This window comes from Eurosta solidaginis, chromosome 1, assembly GCF_040869045.1.
Source record: "Eurosta solidaginis isolate ZX-2024a chromosome 1, ASM4086904v1, whole genome shotgun sequence".
Classification (NCBI taxonomy): domain Eukaryota; kingdom Metazoa; phylum Arthropoda; class Insecta; order Diptera; family Tephritidae; genus Eurosta; species Eurosta solidaginis.
This window is the reverse complement of record NC_090319.1, coordinates 318,180,934-318,206,005: the sequence shown is the minus strand read 5'-3', so window position 1 is coordinate 318,206,005 and position 25,072 is coordinate 318,180,934. Positions and strand designations below refer to the sequence as shown.

The window sequence follows — 25,072 nt, the reverse complement described above, 5'->3', positions numbered from 1 at the left end:
TCCATTTCAGAATTATCACTTTAACACTTCATAACAGAAGAAGACAAATCTAGATCGATTTCCCAAATTGCGCAGAAAGTTCCACAGATGTATGTGTTTAATAATGGATGTACAAATATACAGGAATTGCTAGTACAAAATTATAAGATCACTCTGCGCAAGGTTAAAGGTTAATGTTCATCCCTATAATGTAATAGAAAGTGCAAATGAATGTTTGCATGTAAATAATAGTAAACAGTTATACGACACTTAAAATTAAATACATTTGCTTAAACAAATATTTAATTAATACTATTTTAAATTCTATAAATCTGTTCACATGTAGTGGGTTATAGTACAAAACCGCGTAAGCGAACATTCTGGAAATCACGTAAAACGGTACTTTTACTACAATTACAACTACAATACGCGAAAAGAGTAGTGAACTGATTCAAGCGCCATTTGAGTATCATGAGGAAAGGCTTTGTGAGTCTGCGAGGCCCTACTCTGTAGTTAATGGATCATATACATTAGACTTGGTCGCGCCATCGATTTTTCGATAGGATTTGGGCTCAGGCAAAAAGGATGTCCACTACGCATACCCAAAAAAATAATTTTCGAGCCTGCGAAATTTCATTTTTTCACTTTTTTGCGACTTTGATTTTTAAGGTTCTTTTCATGACCTACTAAAAAAATGTTCATTTGATAGTAAAATTTTCATGCATACCATGTCCGTCCCAAAAATACCCGATAAAAACGTTGTCGATAGCGGTTTTTAGTTTTTTTCGGACAGGGTATACAAATCGACCCACCCTAATATAAATATATCGTGGTCAAAGCACAAGGAGGGCAGAGAAATTCCTCCTTTTTAGTCACACATACATCGTTTTAACTCTGAATGTATTTGACTTGGATTAAAATATGTCCCGAACATAAAGGAATTAAGAGCGAAGGTAACATTAACTTTTACACCGCAAAATAGTCCATAAAATTGTCAGAAAATTATCGATAATTTAATAAAAAAATTATCGATAATACCTTAAAAAGCGTTAAAATACGGAAATGTTCATGAAGAGTTTTTATATGTGTCACGTAGGGCTCTATAGCGGGGAAAGAGTGTGTATCTTGACGTAGGGTTGTTAATAGATACGCTTAGAGAGAAGCGTTATATGTGGGAGATAAGGAATTTGTAAGGAAAGCATTGAGAGAAGGTAATGTTATAGGCGGAAGGCAGATAAAGAGGGTCAGCAAATCTTCAGAATCCATCATCCAATAACAAGAGGTTTGCTCGGCCGACAAATTTTTTGACAGTTGCAGCCGTACGCTATGCGATTTTTCGAAAAATATTTAGTAGTAGAAATAGGACGCATTCAGTTTACAAAATACCCGATAAGTACAGAACTGAATAGTTCCTTAGAAGAATTTTTTTTAATTTTATGATGAATTTATTAACTATGCCATGATCTATTAATGTGGCTGAAAATAGATAATTTTATGAAAAGTACGGACACCAAGGAATCGTGCACTTTCGTAAACCCATGAATATACGAATCCTAAACCAATTTAAACTTCATCGTTCAACGTCAAAAACTCGACTAGTAAATATATTCACGTAAAAATGTCATAAGTAAATAATGGAGATGCCGTAACGAAATGCACTCATTGAGCATATTGGGATCATTCGACTCCATTTTAGAATTTGTCGAATCCTTTCTTGGAATATTCTGACCTCGTGAGGTAGTATCAAACGAACGTGTTCGGAATATTCTAAATTAACAGTTTATCCGGAAGACTTCCATAAATACCTAAACGGAAAAGAAAAAAAGTAAATACTTCCTGTGTAGCGGGCAGCATAAAAGCTTAACTCTTCTGTCACAGTCGAGGTCGGAATACTCGTTTAAAGTTATAAGTAAATAAGCTGGTTTCTTTTATTTTGTTTTGTCAGTTCATTGCGGCTGCTGATTAGAGTATCAACCCATGTCGGCTGCCAGTTCGAAATCGTCCTATACTATGGAATTTGTCACAAAAATGTTCTTAATTGGAATTAGGTTGAAGAACGCCTTATCTCAAAATGCTTTTCATTAACTACCCCTTATGTCAAAATGCATTGAACTTATGCCCAGATAGCGAATTTTTGAAACAAATTTTTAAAAACTGTATTTTTGAATAAAACTCTGACGTACGGTATTTCCTCAAACAAATTCTGACCAATGACCAAACCAACATAACTCTTTATCAATTCACGAAATATTTAGTAGAAAATTAGTTATTTCCCCCAAAACCGGTTGGCATTAACAAATTTATTATAACTACTAATATACTACTAAAGGTACTTTTCTACTAAAATTTTCGCTGAACGGGATTGAATTATTCCCCGTTTTCCTTACATCGTAAAAGCCAGATTTCCAGATTTTTAAATTTGGGAGTGTCAAAGCTCTGTCATCATTGGAGAACAAACCTCTAGTAATTGAATCATGTTCAGAATCCAAGTCGTAGAATGTTCTAGTAGCAACATCAAAACTTTGTCAGCCATTTTCAATTGATTTGTTCAATGCTGTACGAATTTCAAACGTAAACTTTTTTTTCTTATTAGAAAACTATAACTGGGTGTTACAAGATCGCAGTCGCTCTGAAATGGATAAACGGATTAGGGAGATATGTGAAATGGGGGCTACTAGTAATCATTAGACGCATGGCCTATTATCATCTTTACAAAGTTTTCGACAGTTCCTAATTTGTTGTTTGAGTGAAACTGCTTCTCGATACGCGATCGTATAACCCGATATGGGCCCTGGACTGCTTAATTAAATTCGAATTTCCAAAGATGGTGTGATACCTAGTAATAATCGTTCTACCCTGATAATACTGTCCTGGTGCATTTTACCCTGCCTAATTGCCAAATTGATTGGTTGTTGTTATAACACCAATCTCCTGGATTTTCGCCCTTTATAAAGTCGAAATTTCGAACCTTCAAGTTGTGGCAGCCACCTTAAGCACATGCTTTTGCTTCGCAAGTAAAGTGCGTTCAGTAACAAAGAAAGTATTTCTGTCGGGAAGATGTTGCCTAAATATATTATTAAACAATTCTGCACTCGACTGGAGCTGGTCCGCTATGAAAGCAATTTTCGATCCAGCGATAAGAAATAGGCTCACAGGAGGAGGGGGTTGAATCACTTAAAAGGTTCAACGTGGTCATATCAAATTGTTCCCGAGATGGTCCAGCTAGTACCTTAATGATACTATTTTCCGGAATGTAGCGGATAATTATATGGCAAAATACCACCGACAACGCTCCCCAAAACTTTGTTGTTGTTGTAGCAGTGTTTCGCAAACCCCGAAGCCTTCAGGGTATGTGCTTCTTGCTACAAAAAGAATAAGAAGATTGCCTAGGGAGTAAAGCAACATGAAGAGGGAAGAGAGACGTCTTTTTCAAAATAAGACCGAAAGGCGTGATTGCTTCGAGTTTCAGATCGTGCTAGTAGCAATAGTGCCCAAAAACTCTATAGCAAAATCTTGCGTATTATATAATGGTTCAAAACCCGAGCAAATTACTAAGAATTTGCATAAATGCTATCCTGCAAATGGGAGCTCACATACTAAAGAGCTTTATATGAAACGGTTTCCTGTTTTGATGTTAGTTGCTGCATGAAATGAACAGAGAACCGCCCTACCATAGCTGACGCCAGTATGCAAAGTATATGAATTGCAAAATATTTATAAATACAGTAGTACACTTGTGCTTGCTATTTTAAATCTTTTTATTCTGTAAAATCTCAAATAAAGTTTATCTTTGATAAAACCTTGAAATTCTAGACAAAAGTACATATAAATATATTAAATATAAATATATGCAATTTTAACAAGATATGTTTAAATTAATTGTGGTCACTTCTTGGCATAACGGTATTTAAGTAGTAGCCAACAGCTGTTAATTGCTGCTAGCACAAACTTTTTATTGCACAATATTTACCGAATATTTTATATTGATTTATTTTTTTGTTTGTTTGTAGTTTATACATCTACATACAAACATCGAATCTAGTACATCTGATCTTAATTGATCACTCACTATATAATACATGTAATAATACAACATTTATTTCCAAAAACAACAACCTAGGTACATATTTTTGTAAGTGGGTATGTACGTCAATTTAACAAACAACTAGTGGCACTAAGCGTTTGCCTTCTTTGGCTCTTGAATAAGATAAACGAACTCAACCCAGCGTAAATATTGCGAACTATACTTTTTTGTATTTCTTTAAAGCGTTCTAGTTTTTTAGTCAACTTTACAAAGAAGGTAAACATGTTTGCGGTTAAATGAAAAATTGAACATTTAAAAAAATGTATATTTGTTGTCTGAGTATATACCTACTAGTGTATATACATATGTATATTTATAAGCATTGTTTAACTTACATATAAGGAATTTAGACGACGGGATGCTGCCGCATTGAAAATAAGAAAATGTTTAGAAAAAACCATTTTCTGGGACTTATGACAAGATGAAATATTAAAATTTCGAAAAACACACAAAAAATAGGACTTAAAATTATTGTATACCTTTCACGAACATAAAATGGTGCCTTAACTGTGGTGTAGGAAAAAGAGATAGTTCCACCAATAAGCATAGCTAAATAATCAAAAAAGAAAATAAAAAAAATTTTGAACTTCCTTAATATAAATGGACCAAAAGAAGCGAAAAAATATCTCCCTTATCAAAGACGCAACTTTTTGAGCTTTGATATTCAACTTTTAACAAAACCACTGTAAAAACTTTTAAGAGGAACAAATATACAAAGATGAAGCGATTTTTTCTAATTTTCGCGATCCCTGGACCACAGAGCGAAAATTCTATTTCTCTCATGCCGCACTGAAATCAGGTTCTGAAGTATGTTCTTATTTTCAAGAATCTAGCTATACAGGAAATTACTCAAATAGCTCTCGCTGTAAATGGACTTTCTGAATATATCAATCCCTGTCCCATCTAAAAAAAACCCTTTTATAATTAATATTACAATCATATGGGAACCTAAATTATATTCAGTGTATCGGGTCTTTGAGTTAACGGGAAGTTTCTTAAAACCCGAAAGCGAAATTTCCAAGTTTGAACGATTATTTGCATTTTCACCATCCCTGTACCACTTTGTCAAATTTTTGTTTCCTCATGTGGCTCTGAAGTATGTGCTAAGTTTTTAAAATCTAGCCCAACGAAAAGTTACTCAAATAGCGGTCGCAAGATTCCACATTTTGGAAATGGGCTTTCTTAATATCTTAATATTTTGAGCCCTATCGCATTTGAAAAACTTTTTATCCTAAATATTATACACTTTTTGACCCAAATCAGCGTTAAAAGTTTCAAATCTCCAAGTTATTGGAAAGTTGCTTAGAAGTCGAAAGCAAACTTTCCAAGTAATAATAATCAGAAGGCTTGCCTAAGTCGTTTTCAGACATGCCAGTTAATGGTCTCGAATACAAGTTAAGAGAATGACATTTCTAGGTATCACGTTGAGTGTTTATGCTTTTTGGTAAGTGCGTCTCTTAATTTTATTTTGAAATACCTACCAACCCCTCTTTTCCAATATTTTGTTAGTGGTGATAAGATTGACTGAAAAGTACTCCAGGTCGACCAATTTAACATCCTTTATTCTGAAATCAATGAAAAAATTCATAAACCGCGATATAAGATCAAATAATCTAAAAAAAAATGCCACTGCATCCAGGCCAGCATTTCTGCTCCGTCTCCCCGATATGGTCGGTAGCCTAAAAATTACTGACTGGAAGAAAATACAGGCCTGCCAAAATACAGCTCTCGCAACTGCTACGGGCTGTCTTCTTATAACCACAGAACACCATCCACACACTGAGGCGAGAGTTCCTTTTCATGACATTGAAGTGTTGCATGCGTGGTTCAAACAGCGCACGGTTGCTTCTAGCGTTGGCCGCTTCGGCACTTCGTGCGCTTGCTTGTACTGCAACTTGTTTTCATAGGGGGCGCTCTCCCTGTCTGACGTTGTCTTCGGTCATTAAGGTGGACGGTGATGGAGATGGAGGAAAATCAATAAAAATACCCTTCGGAAATAAATTGTCGAAAATCAATGTGAATTTTGAGAGATCTACAACTTTCGTTTTGTTATACCATGGGGACCTCACATAGACTGAAATGAGTCCGTAGTGTTAACAGAAGTTTGTTTTAACGACGAAACTGAAAAACCCTATCGAAAAAATCAGAGGAGTCCCAATAAAAAGTTCGAGTTTTTCGTTAAATTTTCTCGAAGTTTTGCGAAAACGTTTTGAGAGTGGTTTGCAAAATTTCGATTACAAACTTAAAGGCTTCTTAAAACACCTATCAAAATTAATAAAGGATAGAACTTGAGGAGTAACGAAATTTGATGAAAACAACCTTTTTTTTTTTTTGCTGCTGTAATTCTCTATTTAGGAAACGTAAGGTGAACTGTCCATATTCGTCCAGTAAATGTATAGCCCCTTCTTTTTTATTATTAATTGCAATTTCCTGAAAGATATTTTTTAATATGTATCATTTGCTCCTCACCTCTGCTATTTATATACCCAGCATATTTCATAATATTAAGAATATAAATAATGCTGACACACAATAATTTTCTCTAACTCTTACCTCTTTTGCAGGACTACTACATCAACACAATTTACGCTGGCTGGCGTGATCTCATGGATAATAAATCGGATCCGCGCACAAGAGATTGGCCATTGATGAGTTCACCCTTCCCCACCATTGCGATCAGTTTATCCTACGCATATTTTGTCAAGGTGAATACAAGTGTGCAATTAAAGAGCAAGACTAAACATTATGTGAAACGAGTTTGTTTGCAAGTTAAAACTCTTACTTTTTTCTTGCTATACATGGCAAAGAATGCGTAAAAGTGCAATGATAGCACAGAAATGGTAAGAAGCGCTCGCAAGTTGGCTTGCAGCGACTCGAACACTTTTGCCAGCATTGAAGTCATTTTGAATTACATAGCCTTTGATTTGTTACAAAAATAGACATCCTTTTATTAATGCTATAAAAAAGGGAGTATAAAAGCAGACTCAGAACGTAAAGAAAACGATAGGATATCAAGAATAAAATTTATAACGAATAGCTAAAACCAGTCGTGACTGCGCAGCTGCCAGCTAGAATTAGCATCGCTCTGGTCTTAAAAACTACAAATTTATTTCTTAGACTGATTTTATGTTACGACGTGTATACATATGCGATTTAACATTCCGTTTAACCACGAATTAAGTAATATCATGTCCACACGGAATCTTTTATTTGTCATTCACTTCCACATTCGTCATTCGCATTCGAACACCAATTATATGTAAATTTGGATTACGTATGCGTCGTTTGAACAGCGAAATTCCCGAATCACGTAATAATGTATTTCCAGCCCCAACTTGTTGATGTGTGAACATCTTATAGGCATCGATGTTTGTACGCTTACATCAGAGCAAATAAAAGTATAATACTGTTTTCACACAGACGGCTTATTGAATAATAAAGGCAGTTTTCTACATTAAGGCGCTTATTGAGCTCAATCTTCCCTACAAAATTCGAACCTATAATTATTTCATTAGTAGCTAATCGAATGCCTAATGAAGTCAAAAGCACAATGCAACTCTGTTGGCAGCGTTCCGCTTCTTAGTTTTTGGTTTGTTCAGTGCTTAAAAATGTCATTTGTCAAAGTAAATGTCATGGTCTGCATGGCGGAGCGATACAAGGTAACCGCATCGAACAGCTGATTATAACCTTTTTTTATTTGATTTCATACATCGACTTCCGGTGCAGTACGATTTTGACATTTGTCCATCGAATTTACAAAAACAAAGTACATGGAATTCTTATCTATGTATGTAGGTATGTCACCATGTTGCCACCTTGTATCGATCCGCCATGATTGTCTGTTATATAGCATTGCCATTTTATTCGCTTGACATTTCATCCTTCGTACTAATCGAGCAGTTACTTCTGTGTGAAAGCAAAAAATTTACGATTTCATTAGAAGGTGAAATGAGATCATTAAGTTTCTGTGTGAAAACAGTATAAGCTTTTTATGTGTAGCGCTATTTCAATTCTCAGAGAGGTCTTAATTGAATTTGCTCGGAGTGTGCTTAAAAGATCTGTTTCACTATTTCTTTCTCTATTGAATATTTCGCCGCAGACTTGAATATGAATTTGATCTGCGCCTAAAAGTATACACTATTTATTTCATTAATAGCTAACTGTGAGACTTTGGCTGCTGCTTTGCATTAACTGGCGTCAATTGGGATCACCAATAGATGCCAAGCCTTTCTGCAATGGTCTCTCTTAACTCGGTGGAGGTGTTACCTCTCCTCTGTTGGATAATTCAGAAACAGAGGAGAGTATCTATTTGCATAATATGATCTTTTTGGTTTTGACATACAGCACGTTGTCCATATCTGCTAAACTTAGACACCTCACTCAATTCTCGGTATTGGTATCATGGACAGGACCAATACTTCAGAGATTTTAAGAACGTGATACTCAGTTCAAAGCCGCCAAGATTGAGCTTTCAAAAACTGCTAACGCACGAACGCAACGGCTCCGCTTTGACAATGGTTTGTTCTGATTAGATAATTCTGAACTTGCCGCAAATTTCTTAAGATAAATGATACCGGTGTCAGCAGTCACCTTTAAGGAAATGCATGCTCTTTTAATTTACTACATCTTCGTGGTAGAGAGGTGCTTAGATATCCACATCAGAAATAATATGCACTTTCGCAACTCCTTCAGATCTTAGCATGCGTACCCAAAAAAAAAACAACAATGGAAGCTGCTTCTCATGTTATCATTGCAAAAATAGAGACGGCGATTGCATTTAGAGACTTAAGATGACTTTGTGAATATAGGGAGAGCGTTAAGCAAAGACCTATCTGCAGATGTAATAAATTCCCTTTTTGAACTATATTTATATCCAAAATAATCTGAGAGACTTCACTTTAAAGCTTGAAACGATATTTCTACATTAGACTTTCAGTCAATGGCCGTCTACACTGATGTTATCTCTTAGATGATCTTTCGCTCTTCTTAAAGAAGCAGCTTTCGTGGACTGCTATTGAGAAATCTAACATCCGGTGTATCCAGACAAACTTTCCCACATAAATTCAAGTCGAACAACCTTTCATCCGTTCATTGGCTGCTATTGAAATATCTCCCATCCGATGTATCCATACAAACTTTTCCCTTAAAGCCGAACAGCCTTCTTAGGTCCATTAATTGGGGGTATTAAAGGACAGCAGCGACTGCTTGGAAATCGCAATGAATACTTGTTTTAGGCGAAGAGGAGTTAAAAATTGTTGAGCCCTGTCTTTGCAGTTGCCCCGCTCTGGCCAGAGTACGTTTGCAATGCCTAAGTGTGGAGTTCGGCTCCGCTACAATCGAAGACATATTACTTTACATACCTTAAAGCCGAACAGCCTTCTTAGGTCCATTAATTGGGGGTATTAAAGGACAGCAGCGACTGCTTGGAAATCGCAATGAATACTTGTTTTAGGCGAAGAGGAGTTAAAAATTGTTGAGCCCTGTCTTTGCAGTTGCCCCGCTCTGGCCAGAGCACGTTTGCAATGCCTAAGTGTGGAGTTCGGCTCCGCTACAATCGGAGACATATTACTTTACAGATAAGTTGGTTCTTACATATTTGAAAGTGGCAGGGATTTAGCTCATCCAGAGGCATCAAACAGGACCAACAGGCCTTAGTGCATTTCTCTGCTTTCTGGGAGCTACCACTCTAACGTGATCTCATCTAAGTGACTGTGACAACGTCTTTGTCTTATTCGCAAATCATGCTTACTACCAACCGCAATCACAGACCCCTCAGACAGCGCTCGTTACAGAAACAATTAGCTACGATAAATGAACTAACGAAATAAGCAGCTTTAGATAACTCTATCGTGATTTGTGCTGTGACGCAGGGGACTCCAAGTCGTTTGCATATCCTACTAAGAGGCAGTAAATGACGCAGTAAACGACGACTGTTACAATTTGCTGTTTTCATTGTTGATTACCTTAAAATTTCACTCTACAAATGTGCCTATAAAATAATATCTTATGACACCGAAGAGCATTTTAGTTCGGGAACGTCGCGCATTCATCAAACAAACTGCAATCCATTCACGTTTAATGTTAATGTCTCACATTTAGTATTGGTTTCCCTTGGATATGCACCTTCGAACTTTGTTGTAACAGGCAATTCACACATCACCTTCATAGCGCATAGGACAATAACTTAATTAGCATCAAAACTTGTGGGTTTGGTTTATTTTATGAGGCATGCATGTGAAACGTGTTGATTCAAAAGTGTTTCCAGGGCTCATTCAGTCAATCAATTCAATCAAAATCTCATCATCCTTACGGTGCAATTTACCGAAAAACATGCAATACAACTTGTTTCCCTTTATTTTGCGTCGCGTTCAGGGTTATTCAACGTTCTTGCGTACGTACTCACTCGCCCAAAAATTTAATTTGTATTAATTAACATAATTTTCGTAAGAATTTATTGAAATGCAAAAATTCTGTACAAATGAGAAAGGCTAAAGGTCAGTGCATTGATTTTATAAAACTTCCCGTATTTAAGACAAAAGACTTAAGCAACGAACTTGTTAAGGAAGTGAAATAATGCAATAAGTTTCAAAAAAAAAAATAGTGCTGGCTGCTCAAATTATAGCAAACCAAAAAAAAAAAGAACTAATCGATATTAATATATATTTGTGCTTTTGTAATTTTATTTAAACACATCAAAATTTATGAAGTAAAATTATGTTATTCTACGGCTTCAATGAAATAATTTCAACCACAATTTTGCAAATATTTAAAATACGTGAGGTGCTCCTTCAAAATAAACAAATGGCTATAAATAAGTTAATATAAAACAATTTTAGGTCGATCACTTAACCAGGTCTATCCTGTCATCTCTTTTATATATATACTTAAGTACTCGTTTATCTGATTCTAATTATAGCTTAAAATATATTTTATGCAATGAATTAATTGAGGCAAACCCATCAAATATAAAAACTATTTTTTTAATTAATGTAATCAACACAAGCTTCAGTAACTGATTTATTGTGGTTTAGCCCAAAAACTAATTACATATAAAATGTCAGTGTAATCCCGAGTATACATACATATGTTCATATTTTGGTACGAACGCTGCACTGTGGGCATGTTTTACCTAAACTTGAAGAAAAAAAGCAAATTAGAGAACTTATCTTCATTATTAGTGGACATTTTTCCGATCGGTAAGCAGCCATTACGTTGCTGAAATTATTTTAGGCACCCGCAAGGTTGCCAATTTGATATAAGAATTAGAACACCGATCTTAAAAGCTTAATTTCTTCTAGTATATTTAACTGATTCCTATTTAAAATCTGCATTTGCCGAATTAAACTGTATACTCAGCGCGTACATGATGACCTTAACATTTTCTTAATCTGCAAAGAGTTATGATTTGGTCATAATAATCAGGCATTCGTTATGCAGGTCTAGATCACATTGCTATGGTATGCTAGTCCACTAAAAGTAACAAAGCTATCTTTCCAACTAACTTGATGCCAGTCCGGTCACAATAGGCATAGACTTTGCTTTCGAAACCATTTCGAATTCACTTTATGTCATACTCAATCCCCTTCAGTTTTCTATGCTCTATTATTTCGCTGTCCCTATTCATCCAGAAATTCTCATTGAATAAAAATGCCGAACGTATAATTTTTTTCTTATTTTGCCGTAATTATACCTTTCATGAACACGAAATGGTATATTAACTTTGGTCCGATGTTTGTAACGTTGAGAAATATAGAAGATAGACTCATCATTAAGTATACCAAATTGATCAGGGCGACGAACTGAGTGGATATAGCCATGTCCATCTGTCCGTCCGTCTGTCTGTTTGAACGCAAACTAGTCCCTCAAATTTTGAGATATCTCAATGAAATTTGGCACAAGGATGTTTTTTTGTACTATATTAGACATTTTTCGGATCCGGTAGGATCGGACATCTCCTATGCAACCGATCGTTCAGATAAGACGACTTTGGTCATTCCTGCCGCAATTTACAAAGTATAAACGTGAAACTCGGTGGTATATATTCTAATATATCATAGAAGATATCTTGAAAAAATCACTTTGATCGGAGCTATATATAGTTATATCCCATAATTTCCCATATTAATTTCCAATATAAAAACGTTAAACTTGGTGATATTTATTCTAATATATCATAGAAGATTTCATGAAAAAATCATTTCGATCGGAGCTATATATAATATACAGGGGCGGTGCGAGGTAGGGGTGTGGGGGGTGTCACACTCCTCCCCCCCCCCCCCCCAGTTTCTTTGAAGTCGGCATTTTTGAATGTGCGGTGATGAAATTTCGACCACTAGCAACTAAATTCCGGCAAATTTGAAAAAAAATTGGAATTTGACTAAATTTCTTATCTCAGATTTTTAAAATTCGGCATTTCTTATTCGTTTCTTCTCCTGAAATATGAATTCGAACTCGATTGCAAAATAAAATAGAAGTGATGACTTGTAAACAAACCTATCTTTGGATTAACCATCTTAATATTGAAGTGATATCCATCCTCTCCACGACAGAACATCAACTGTTATTGAAGTGCATCATATGACCGATGCGGCTCGTAAACGCGCTTCAGTTGTATACATCCCGACGGTAGAGAATAATATCGCGTGATTACTTATTCTCGCCAACAATCACCACTGCGACTTCATTGATAGTGGGAGCATTGAATTGTCTTGCATGGCCTCCAGCAGGTCTTTTGTCTGCTCTAATAATGATTTTGTGGGCATCTGAAAGCATCATATCCAATGCTGTTTTGAACAATCTGACCAATTCATTATGCTGATGTAGAAGATTTTGTAATTGTTCGATCATTTCTCGTTTAGTCGTAGTAAAAATTGCACAACGCTGATCTAGTTCAATTGCCGAATCACCAACGAAATAGATCTGAAGGAACTTATGACCTTCGTTCGGTAGTGGTAATAAAGCGCCCGCTCGATGGTGAATTTGCCTTTGAATCTGAATGGAAGCAATTTCGAAAAAATATAACAATAATTGTTTATTTTGATAATAATGGGACATCATTACCTTAAAAGTGGGATTGTAGCCGGGTACATCAACAACTTGGGCTCCAAATGATGTCATTTGGAAGCATTAGTTATATTTTTGTATATTCTCTAGAAAATGTTTTGATTGGATTGTATTTTCATAGAGTAACGAATACAATGGCTCTGGCGAGTGGGTAAAAACGGGTAATTTCACTTTGCCACCAGCGCAGCATAAGCCGGGGGTTTCTGATTGAAACGAAGCGAAAATCTACAAAAATAAAATTTTACAGGAGAACGATTAAGATTAAATTTTTTAAAAAATTTGATGCAAAATGTCATATCAAAATTGCTTGTGGTTATCTTTGTAATAAAGGAACTTATTACGGTTGTGAAATTTTGTGAGGTAGTTTATAACGAACAGAATTACCAATATCTGTCAAAAACGGATTTTCATAACATTGTTGGTTACAGCGAAATGGCGTTTGGGGCTCAAAATAATTTTCTTCGACTCTTTGTCCAAAAATATTCGACATGTATTTTTTTACGATTGTTTTCGAAAATATGATTTTTTGAATATTTGACTCATATGAAATACACAATTGTTCGAACGCCATTCACAAGTTTTCGATTATGTCCGACTCAATACTAATATCCTGAATCAATACAATGTGCTGAAATAAACTTTCGAGTGTTAAATGCAGGGATACTCCAAATGAAATGAACTAATGGATTCACATTTTACACCCCACCTATTCCGATTTGCATGCAATTTTTTTACAGCATCTATGAACAAATATAACAACCCATATTTTTTAGTTTTGTCAAATTCGCTTTATTTCCATTTTTATGAATTTTTTAAAATTTTGTGTTTTCAGCCGATTTATTTTTTTCTAAATTCAATGGCGCAAGGTACTTTCCAATAAAAAGCCCACTGTGAAGTTGTCGTTCAAGTTAAAGCTGTCAAACTTACAGCTCTGATGTGAAATTTCACCAAGATTCCTAATATAATGTTGAAGGTAATGTAGGTATTGTTAAAATATGTTTTTTTACCCTTTAAAGTTGATATTTTGGGTTTTTTTTTTCTCAGTATAGTCTTTTTTATGAATGCTAATAACTTTTTCTAAGTTTCCAAAAAAAAAACTCGAAGAGGTCTCGTTTTAAAGAGAATAAAACATACTATTATATTCCAAATTAAAATTCGTGGATATTTCATGGTAAGTGACCTAGGAAAGGCTTAAAATTTAAAAAAGCTTCAAATTCGATAGTGCTAGTAACAAGGCAAAACCAAATCAATAACACTGTGTGACACTAAAAAAGTAATATTTGCGAGACATACCTCACGTTGTAGGTGTAGTCCGACATACAAAAACTGCATACTCTAGTTATGTATCAGATAAAAATAGAAACATTTCTATTTCGTATGTGCAGTTTCCTGACTTGTACAAAAGAAAATTTATTTTACGTTTACACGGTATGTTGCTTTTCATACGTAAAAAGTGACATATACATATAACAAATACATATAGTGTAAAAAGCCTTTTAGTTTTCCAAATACGCTGGCATACCAGTAAGATTCACCCCCCCCCCCCCCCCCCCACCATCGGAACCTTCACACCACCCCTGATAATATATATCCCATACAACCGATCGTTCAGATAGAAAGATTTTTGGCCATTTCTCCCTTCGTTTCCAATATAAAAACGTGAAACTTGGTGATATATATTCTAATATATCATAGAAGATTTCCCGTAAAAATCATTTCGATCGGAGCTATATATAATATATATCCCATACAACCGATCGTACAGATAAGGGGGTTTTTTGCCATTTTTATACTCAGTTAAGCAGAGCTCACAGAGTATATTAAGTTTGATTGGATAATGGTTGGTTGTACATATATAAAGGAATCGAGATAGATATAGACTTCCATATATCAAAATAATCAGGATCGAAAAAAAATTCGATTGAGCCATGTCGGTCCGTCCGTTAACACGATAACTTGAGTAAATTTTGAGGTATCTTGATGAAATTTGGTATGTAGGTTCCTGAGCACTCTTCTCAGATCACTATTTAAAATGAACGATATCGGACTATAACCACGCCCACTTTTTCGATATCGAAAATTTCGAAAAACCGAAAAAGTGCGATAATTCATTACAAAAGACAGATAAAGCGACGAAACTTGGTAGATGAGTTGGACTTATGACGCAGAATAGAAAATTAGTAAAATTTTGGACAATGGGCATGGCACCGCCCACTTTTAAAAGAAGGTAATTTAAAATTTTGCAAGCTGTAATTTGGCAGTCGTTGAAGGTATCATGATGAAATTTGGCAAGAACGTTACTGCTATTATTATATGTACGGTTAATAAAAATTAGCAAAATCGGAGAAGGACCACGCCCACTTTTAAAAAAAAAATTTTTTAAAGTAAAATTTTAACAAAAAATTTAATATCTTCACAGTATATAAGTAAATTATGTCAACATTCAACTCCAGTAATGATATGGTGCAACAAAATACAAAAATAAAAGAAAATTTGAAAACGGGCGTGGCTCCGCCCTTTTTCATTTAATTTGTCTATGATACTTTTAACGCCATAAGTCGAACAAAAATTAACCAATCCTTTTGAAATTTGGTAGGGACATAGATTTTATGACGCTAACTTTTTCCTACGAAAATGGGCGAAATCGGTTTATGCCACGCCCAGTTTTTATACACAGTCGTCCGTCTGTCTTTCCGCATGGCCGTTAACACGATAACTTGAGCAAAAATCGGCATATCTTTAATGAACTTAGTTCACGTGCTTAATTGAACTCACTTTATATTGGTATGAAAAATGAACGAAATCCGACTATGACCACGCCCACTTTTTCGATATCGAAAATTACGAAAAATGAAAAAAATGCCATAATTCTATACCAAATACGAAAAAAGGGATGAAACATGGTAATTGGATTGCTTTATTGACGCGAAATATAACTTTAGAAAAAACTTTATAAAATGGTTGTGACATCTACCATATTAAGTAGAAGAAAATGAAAAAGTTCTGCAGGTCGAAATAAAAAACCTTTAAAATCTTGGCAGGTACTACATATATAAATAAATTAGCGGTATCCAACAGATGATGTTCTGGGTCACCCCGGTCCACATTTTGGTCGATATCTGGAAAACGCCTTCACATATACAACTACCACCACTCCCTTTTAAAACTCTCATTAATACCTTTAATTTGATACCCATATCGTACAAACTCATTCTAGAGTCACCCCTGGTCCACCTTTATGGCGATATCTCGAAAAGGCGTCCACCTATAGAACTAAGCCCCACGCCCTTTTAAAGTACTCATTAACACCTTCCATTTGATACCCATATCGTACAAACATATTCTAAAGTCACCCCTGGTCTACCTTTATGGCGATATCTCGAAACAGCGTCCACCTATGGAACTAAGGATTACTCCCTTTTAAAATACTCATTAACACCTTTCTTTTGATACCCATATTGTACAAACAAATTCTAGGGTCACCCCTGGTCCACCTTTATGGCGATATCTCGAAACGGCGTCCACCTATGGAACTAAGGATTACTCCCTTTAAAAATACTCATTAACACCTTTCATTTGATACCCATATCGTACAAACGCATTCTAGAGTCACCCGTGGTCCACCTTTATGGCGATATCTCGAAAAGGCGACCACCTATACAACAACCACCACTCCCTTTTAAAACCCTCATTAATACCTTTAATTTGATACCCATATCGTACAAACAAATTCTAGAGTCACCCCTGGTCCACCTTTATTGCGATACCTCGAAAAGGCGTCCACCTATAGAACTATGGCCCACTCCCTCATAAAATACTCTTTAATGCCATTCATGGGCTTCCCTCGGTTCATTTTCCTACATGGTTATTTTGCCTTATGTTGTCACCATAGCTCTCAACTGAGTATGTAATGTTCGGTTACACCCGAACTTAATCTTCCTTACTTGTTTATTTTATATTTATCTTAAAAATCGTTTAGGTATGTACATCTGTTCACTATATATTTCTTATCTCATACATCCGATTATTTGGAGATTACGAACGGGATAAGATTGTTGTTCAGCCCTATTCGTGAAAGGTATGAAGTCTTCGGCACAGCCGAAGACAGTCCCGTCCTTACTTGTTTTTATTTTAATGTTATTTTTCTTCTATTTCTTCTGTTTTTCTTGCGGTTTTGTTTTATTAAGTTATTATTGCGTTTAAAAAACAATTATAAAAAATGAATAAATAAAATATTATTATTTTGCACACAGAAGGTCATTTCCAGTCTAACCTTTTAATATTTTTTATTTTTATAAATTTATTTATTTATCATTTTATTAAACTTTATTTTATTTTGTAATTGATATTAGAGAAAAATTGTAAGTTTACAAACGGCGATGGTTACTAGGACATATTTCTGAATTTCACTTCTTCATCAGCTCTTTATTTTATTTTATTTTATTACTTTTATTTTATTTTACTCTTTATTATTTTGTTATGTTTTGTTTTATGTTTTTTCATTTCATTTTATATTATTGAGTTTTATTTTATTTATTTTTATCTTTCACTTTTATACTCAGCTGAGCAGAGCTCACAGAGTATATTAACTTTGTTCGCATAACGGTAATCCGTAACGAAATAAACTAATCGAGATATATATAGACTTCTATATATCAAAATGATCTGGGCGAAAAAAGAAATTCATTTAGCCATGTCCGTCCGTCCGTAAACACGATAACTTGAGTAAATTTTGAGGTATCTTGATAAAATTTGGTATGCGGGTTGCTGGGCACTCATCTGAGATCGCTATTTAAAATGAACGAAATCGGACTATAACCACGCCCACTTTTTCGATATCGAAAATTTCGAAAAACCGGAAAAGTGCGATTATTCATTACCAAAGACTACTAAATCGATGAAACTTGGTAGTTGGATTGAGCATATGAGGCAGAATAGAAAATTAGTAAAATTTTGAACAATGGGCGTGGCACCGCCCACTTTTAAAAGAAGGCCAGTTCAAAGTTTTGTAAGCTGTAATTTGGCAGTCGTTGAAGATATCATGATGAAATTAGGCAGGAACGTTACTCCTATTACCATATGTGTGCTAAGTAAAAATTAGCAAAAGGGAATTAGGAACACGCCCACTTTAAAAAAAATTTTTTTAAAGTCAAATTTTAACAAAAAATTTAATATCTTTACAGTATAAAAGTAAATTATGTCAAAATTCAACTCCAGTAATGATATGGTGCAACAAAATACAAAAATAAAAGAAAATTTAAAAATGGGCGTGGCTCCGCCTTTTTTCATTTAATTCGTCTAGAATACTTTTAATGCCATAAGTCGAACAAAAATTTACCAATCCTTGTGAAATTTGGTAGGGGCATAGATTTTATGATGTTAACTCTTCTCTGTGAAAATGGGCGAAATCGTTTTGAAGCCGCGCCCAGTTTTTATACACAGTCGCCCGTCTGTCGTTCCGCTCGGCCCTTAACACGATAACTTGAGCAAAAATCGATATATCTTTACTAAACTTAGTTCACGTAATTATCTGAACTCACTTTACCTTGGTATAAAAAATGACCGAAATCCGACTATGACCACACCCACTTTTTCGATATCGAAAATTACGAAAAATGAAAAAAATGCCATAATTCTATACCAAATATGAAAAAAGAGATGAAACATGGTAATTAGATTGGTTTATTGACGCAAAATATAACTTTAGAAAAACTTTGTAAAATGCGTGTGACACCTACCATATTAAGTAGAAGAAAATGAAGAAGTTTTGCTGGGCGAAATCAAATGCTCTTGGAATCTTGGCAGGAATACTGTTCGTGGTATTACATATATAAATAAATTAGCGGTATCCAACATATGATGTTCTGGGTCACCCTGGTCCACATTTTGGTTGATATATCGAAAACGCCTTCACATATACAACTAAGGGCCACTCCCTTTCAAAACCCTCATTAATACCTTTAATTTGATACCCACATTGTACAAACACATTCTATAGTCACCCCTGGTCCACCCTTGGTCCGATGTCTCAAAAAGGCGTCCACATATAGAACTAAGGCCCACTACATTTTAAATAATCAGTAAAACCTTTCATTTGATACCCATGTCATACAAACACATACTAGAATCACCCCAGGTCCACCTTTATAGCGATATCTCGAAAAGGCGTCCACCTATAGCACTAAGGCCCACTCCCTTCTAAAATACTCATTAACACCTTTCATTTGATACCCATATCGTACAAACATATTCTAGAGTCACCCCTGGTCCACCTTTATGGCGATATCCTGAAATGGCGTCCACCTATAAAACTATGGCCCACTCCCTTTTAAAATACTCTTTAATACCTTCCATTTGAAACCCATGTCATACAAACACATTCCAGGGTTACCCTAGGTTAATTTTGCTAAATGGTGATTTTCCCTTATTTTGTCTCCAACGCTCTCAGCTAAGTTTGTAATATTAGGTTACGCCCGAACTTAGCCTTCCTTACTTGTTTGTTCTCGGTTTTTTCATTATTTTGCTTTATGTTATTTTATTACAATAACAAGTTTTTTATTATGATATTTATTTGCTGACCGCTTTATGGATTATTTATGTAAGTTTTTTAATAAGCTGATACGGTCTAATGTGCGCTAGTGCATGAAAAAAAGATAAACTTTTCTCCACTTAACTCCCTACATTGCGCCAATCTCCTTGGCATCCTAAGGGTCAGGACCTTTATTTTATAAGAAGCAAACAAAGATAATACATAAGAGACAATATCATAAAAAACATTTATAAGTGTCACTTGCACTGAAAAAGTTGGAAAAATCTATAATATAAAAATAAATTCTGACGCTATAACTCCAGAACGCATGAACCGATTTCCACGGTTTTGCATTCGTAGGAATGGTCTCAGGCACCGTGATGTTTATAGCAAAGATTTAAAAATTCAGGATCTACGCACAGGCTCCCGAGATATAGGCCAAAACGTGGACCCAGATACACCTAGAATGTGTTTTTACATTATGGGTATCAAATTGAAGCTGTTGCTGTATGCTTTAGTACAGAGTAAGTTTTACACCGCTGGGTGACTGGGGTCTCGAGATATAGGCCAAAACATGGACCCGAATATCCCTAGAATATGTGTGTATTGTGGATATCAAATGAAAGCTGTTGCTGAGAGCTTTAAACTAATTTTCATTGTGATATTCGATTTAGTCCCATCAGCCTGGCAAAACTGATAAATATGCATGCGAAGCCGAAATAAAGACATGAATTATTATTATTTGAATTGATTTACAAGGTATAATTGAAACAGCTGTCGCCTTGTCCGTCCTGATGTCACGTTGTTTAAATTTTTCCCAAATTATTAATTGAATTATTAATACCCACACAGCTATTTACATACGTCCTATTCGATTTGCCTGAAATATGATATATAAATTTGCCTATATTAGTATTTACGATGCTTTTTTCCGGGAAGTAGACCAGAGACGGACTGGGATTAGGACTAGGACTGGGACTGAGACTGAGACTCGGAGTGGGACTGGAACACAATACATACCACCCTCTGGGAATGGCAATAAGATATGAATAAGAATGAGAAAAACTTGAGAGAAGAGAATAGAGAGAAGGAGAAGGAGACTGAGAAAGAGATAGAATGAAACGAAGATGGAGATAGATGAAGCGAAAAATACGGAGGTAGGAGTGAATACAAAGATTAGGAAAAAGTGTAGAGGAGCGGGGGCAGAGTTAGACGAAAAAGCTTATTAAAATATATGCAGATAGACCAAATTTAGGGCAGAACAACGTCTGCCGGGTCTGCTAGTATAATATAAAAACATTAAAAAATAACAAGAAATTTATACGAAGAAACTAAAAGATTTATAAAGAAGCACAAGGATTCCATTGTAATCACAAATACGGATAAAGGAATAGGACAGTAATGATGTACAAATCCGACTATGAAAGAAAAATGAAAGACCTCTTGGATGATAAACACACATACAAACCAATTAGAACGGATCCTACCCAAGCTTTGTTGAGGAAGAACAACAAAATCGTGAGTGGCCTGTACCAAACCCAAACCATAAATATAAAGCAAAAGCTATCCTTAGTATGCCCAGCGGCTACAGCCCCGAGACTTTATGGATTACCGAAGGTCCACAAAGAGAACATTCTGCTGCGGCCTATTTCGTCTTCGATACATGCACCTTGCTCGAAACTATCAAAATACGTAGGAAGTATTCTTAAAAACGTTATCTCTGAAAAAGTTCATATAAAAAGTTCAATGCAACTAAAGAAAGTATTAACAAATAAGGAAGGCTAAGTTCGGGTGTAACCGAACATTACATACTCAGTTGAGAGCTGTGGAGACAAAGTAAGGGAAAATCACCATGTTATAAAAAGAACCTAGGGTAACCCTGGAATGTGTTTGTATGACATGTGTATCAAATGAATTTAAAGAGTATTTTATGAGGGAGTGGGCCATAGTTCTATAGGTAGACGCCATTTAGGAATATCGCCTTAAAGGTGGACCAGGCCTGACTCTAGAATTTGTTTGTACTAAATGGGTATCAAACGAAAGGTGTTAATGAGTATTTGAAAAGGGAGTGGGCCTTAGTTCCATAGGTGGACGCCTTTTCGGGATGTCGCCATAAACGTGGACCAGGGGTGACTCTAGAATTTGTTTGTACGATATGGGTATCAAATGAAAGGCGTTAATGAGTATTTTAAAAGGGCGTGGGCCTTAGTTCTATAGGTGGACGCCTTTTCGAGATATCGCCATAAAGGTGGACCAGGGTGACTCTAGAATTTGTTTGTACGATATGGGTATCAAATGAAAGGTGTTAATGAGTATTTTAAAAGGGAGTGGGTCTTAGTTCTATAGGTGGATGCCTTTTCGTGATATCGCCATAGAGGTGGGCCAGGGATGACTCTAGAATTTTTGTGTACTATATGGGTATCAAATGAAATGGGTATTAATGAGTATTTTAAAAAGGAGTGGGCCTTAGTTCTATATGTGGACGCCTTTTCGATATATCCCCATAAACGTGGACCAGGGGCGACTCTAGAATGTGTTTGTACGATATGGGTATCAAATTAAAGGTATTAATGAGGGTTTTAAAAGGGAATGGCCCTTAGTTGTATATGTGAGGCGTTTTCGAGATATCGACCAAAATGTGAACCAGGCTGATCCAGACCGTCATTGGTCGGGTACCGCTAATTTATTTATATATGTAATACCACGAACAGTATTCCTTCCAAGATTCCAAGGGCTTTTGATTTCGCCCTGCAAAACTTTTTCATTTTCTTCTACTTAATATGGTAGGTGTCACACCCATTTTTCCAAGTTTTTTTCTAAAGTTAGATTTTGCGTCAATAGACCAATACAATTACCATCTTTCATCCCTTTTTTCGTAGTTGGTATATAATTATGGCATTTTTTTCATTTTTCGTAATTTTCGATATCGAAAAAGTGGGCGTGGTCATAGTCGGATTTCGGCCATTTTTTACACCAATACGAAGTGAGTTCAGATAAGTACGTGAACTGAGTTTATTAAAGATATATCGATTTTTGCTCAAGTTATCGTGTTAACGGCCGAGCGGAAGGACAGACGGTCGACTGAGCATAAAAACTGGGTTTGGCTTCAACCGATTTCGCCCTTTTCACAGAAAACAGTTACCGTCCTAGAATCTAAGCCCCTGCCAAATTTCACAAGGATTGGTAAATTTTTGTTCGACTTATGGCATTAAAAGTATCCAGACAAATTAAATGAAAAAGGGCGGAGACACGCCCATTTTGAAATTTTCTCTTATTTTTGTATTTTGTTGCACCATATCATTACTGGAGTTGAATGTTGACATAATTTACTTATATACTGTAAAGATATTAACTTTTCTTTTAAACTTTGAATTTAAAAAAAAAATTGTTAAAAAGTGGGCGTGGTCGTTCTCCGATTTTGCTAATTTTTATTAAGCAGATATATAGTTATAAGAGTAACGTTCCTGCCAAATTTCATCATGATATCTTCAACGACTGCCAAATTACAGCGTGCAAAAGTTCTAAATTACCTTCTTTTAAAAGTGGGCTGTGCCACGCCCATTGTCCAAAATTTTACTACTTTTCTATTCTGCGTCATAAGTTCAACTCACCTACCAAGTTTCATCGCTTAATCCGTATTTGGTAATGAATTATCGCACTTTTTTGATTTTTCGAAATTTTCGATATCGAAAAAGTGGGCGTCGTTATTGTCCGATATCGTTCATTTGAAATAGCGATCTGAGATGAGTGCCCAGGAACCTACATACCAAATTTCATCAAGATACCTCACAATTTACTCAAGTTATCGTGTTAACGGACAGACGGGCGGACGGACGTACGGACATGGCTCAATCGAATTTTTTTTCGATTCTGATGATTTTGATATATTGAAGTCTATATCTATCTCGATTCCTTATACCTGTACAACCAACCATTATCCAATCAAAGTTAATATACTATGTGAGCTCTGCTCAACTGAGTATAAAAATACAACCATTGACGACGATGAAATCATAATATCTCTAGACGTTGTATCCTTGTTCACATATATTCCGATACACTTGGCGATAGCCACAATAATGAAAAAGTGGCAAACTCTACAAATGCATACAAAAATGTCAAAAAGCCAGTTCCTAAAAACTCTAGAGTTCTGTTTAAGAGAGAACAATTAATTTGTATACGATCGAACTTATTACCAACAAACTTATGGTATGCCCATGGGCAATCCTTTATCGCCAACTATAGCTGACATCGTCTTAGATAAGATTATTGACGACAGCATCTCCGAGCTGAGACTTAAAGATATTAATATCAAATACATAACCAAATATGTAGATGATATGTTCGCCATAGTCAAGGCTAAAGACGTGGAAGAAATCCTGAAGACATTCAATGGACAGCATACAAAAATACAATTCACCCTTGAAAAGGAAAAGGCGAAAAAATTAGCATTACTCGACGTAGAGATTTACAATATGGACAATAAGGTAAAAACTAATTGGTATAAGAAGCCGCGGCATCATCTAGGATGATACATTACCAATCCAATCACCCATGGACTCAGAAGAAGAACACGGTCATCAACTTTATAAACAAAGTTTACTCCCTGAGTGATCAAGAGTTCATAGAAGCTAGCAAGCGAAAAATCAAAAATATATTACAAAAAAATGGGTATCCAAATAACATAATAGATACACTAACAATGACAGCAAGAAGTAGGTTAGGTTAGGTTGGGGTGGCTGCCCGAGGGCACACTTAGGACAGTAGTACTAGGCCCGTTGTGATACCACGAAAAACACCGTTACCTCTCCTCTTCGAACCATTTTGAGGACCTGATGTAATCTACCAGGTCCTTGACGTCATGCCCCACAACCTGACCCATAGTATCAAGAAATGGAGCTCCCAGAAAGCGCTGCCGTGCTCCGCTTAGCGCTGGGCAGTTGCAAATGAGGTGAGCCACCGTTTCCTCCTCCTCATCTTCTTTACAACTCCTACAGCAACGACGATAAGGCGCTCCTAGCCTTTCTGCATGCCTACCTATGAGGCAATGACCCGTTAGTGCCCCTACAAGTGTGGAAATTGTATCCCTTCTTAGGTTGTAAACGTGACGGGACCTTTTAGGATCCCATTTAGGCCAGGTTTCTTTCGACGTTCGACATCCCGGTGTTTGTAGCCATCTTTCGTCGGCTTGACGGTAGATGTGCTCTTTTAGCATTAGCTTGCATGTGGACAGGGGCATACCTAAGCGTTCTTGTCCAGGAAGAACCTGCTTGGTTGTACCCTGCCTAGCGAGTTCATCTGCAATACAGTTTCCCTCGATATCCCTATGTCCAGGGACCCATGTGAGGTGTACACGGTTCTGTTGAGCCATCTCTTGAAGAGATCGGCGACAGTTTAGTGCTAGTTCAGAATTGAAC

At 35.9% G+C, this 25,072-nt stretch overlaps 1 protein-coding gene across 4 annotated transcripts in view; it reads left to right on the top strand.

The window, feature by feature from the left end:
- The window catches only part of Elovl7 (ELOVL fatty acid elongase 7), a 184,209-nt gene that overhangs the window by 132,049 nt on the left and 27,088 nt on the right, over nucleotides 1–25,072 (top strand). For all 4 annotated transcript variants that reach the window (XM_067761745.1, XM_067761744.1, XM_067761743.1 and 1 more), the window contains exon 2: nucleotides 6,628–6,768. In XM_067761745.1, coding sequence (XP_067617846.1) covers nucleotides 6,628–6,768 — 141 coding nt within the window. The remainder of the gene's footprint in view (nucleotides 1–6,627; nucleotides 6,769–25,072) is intronic.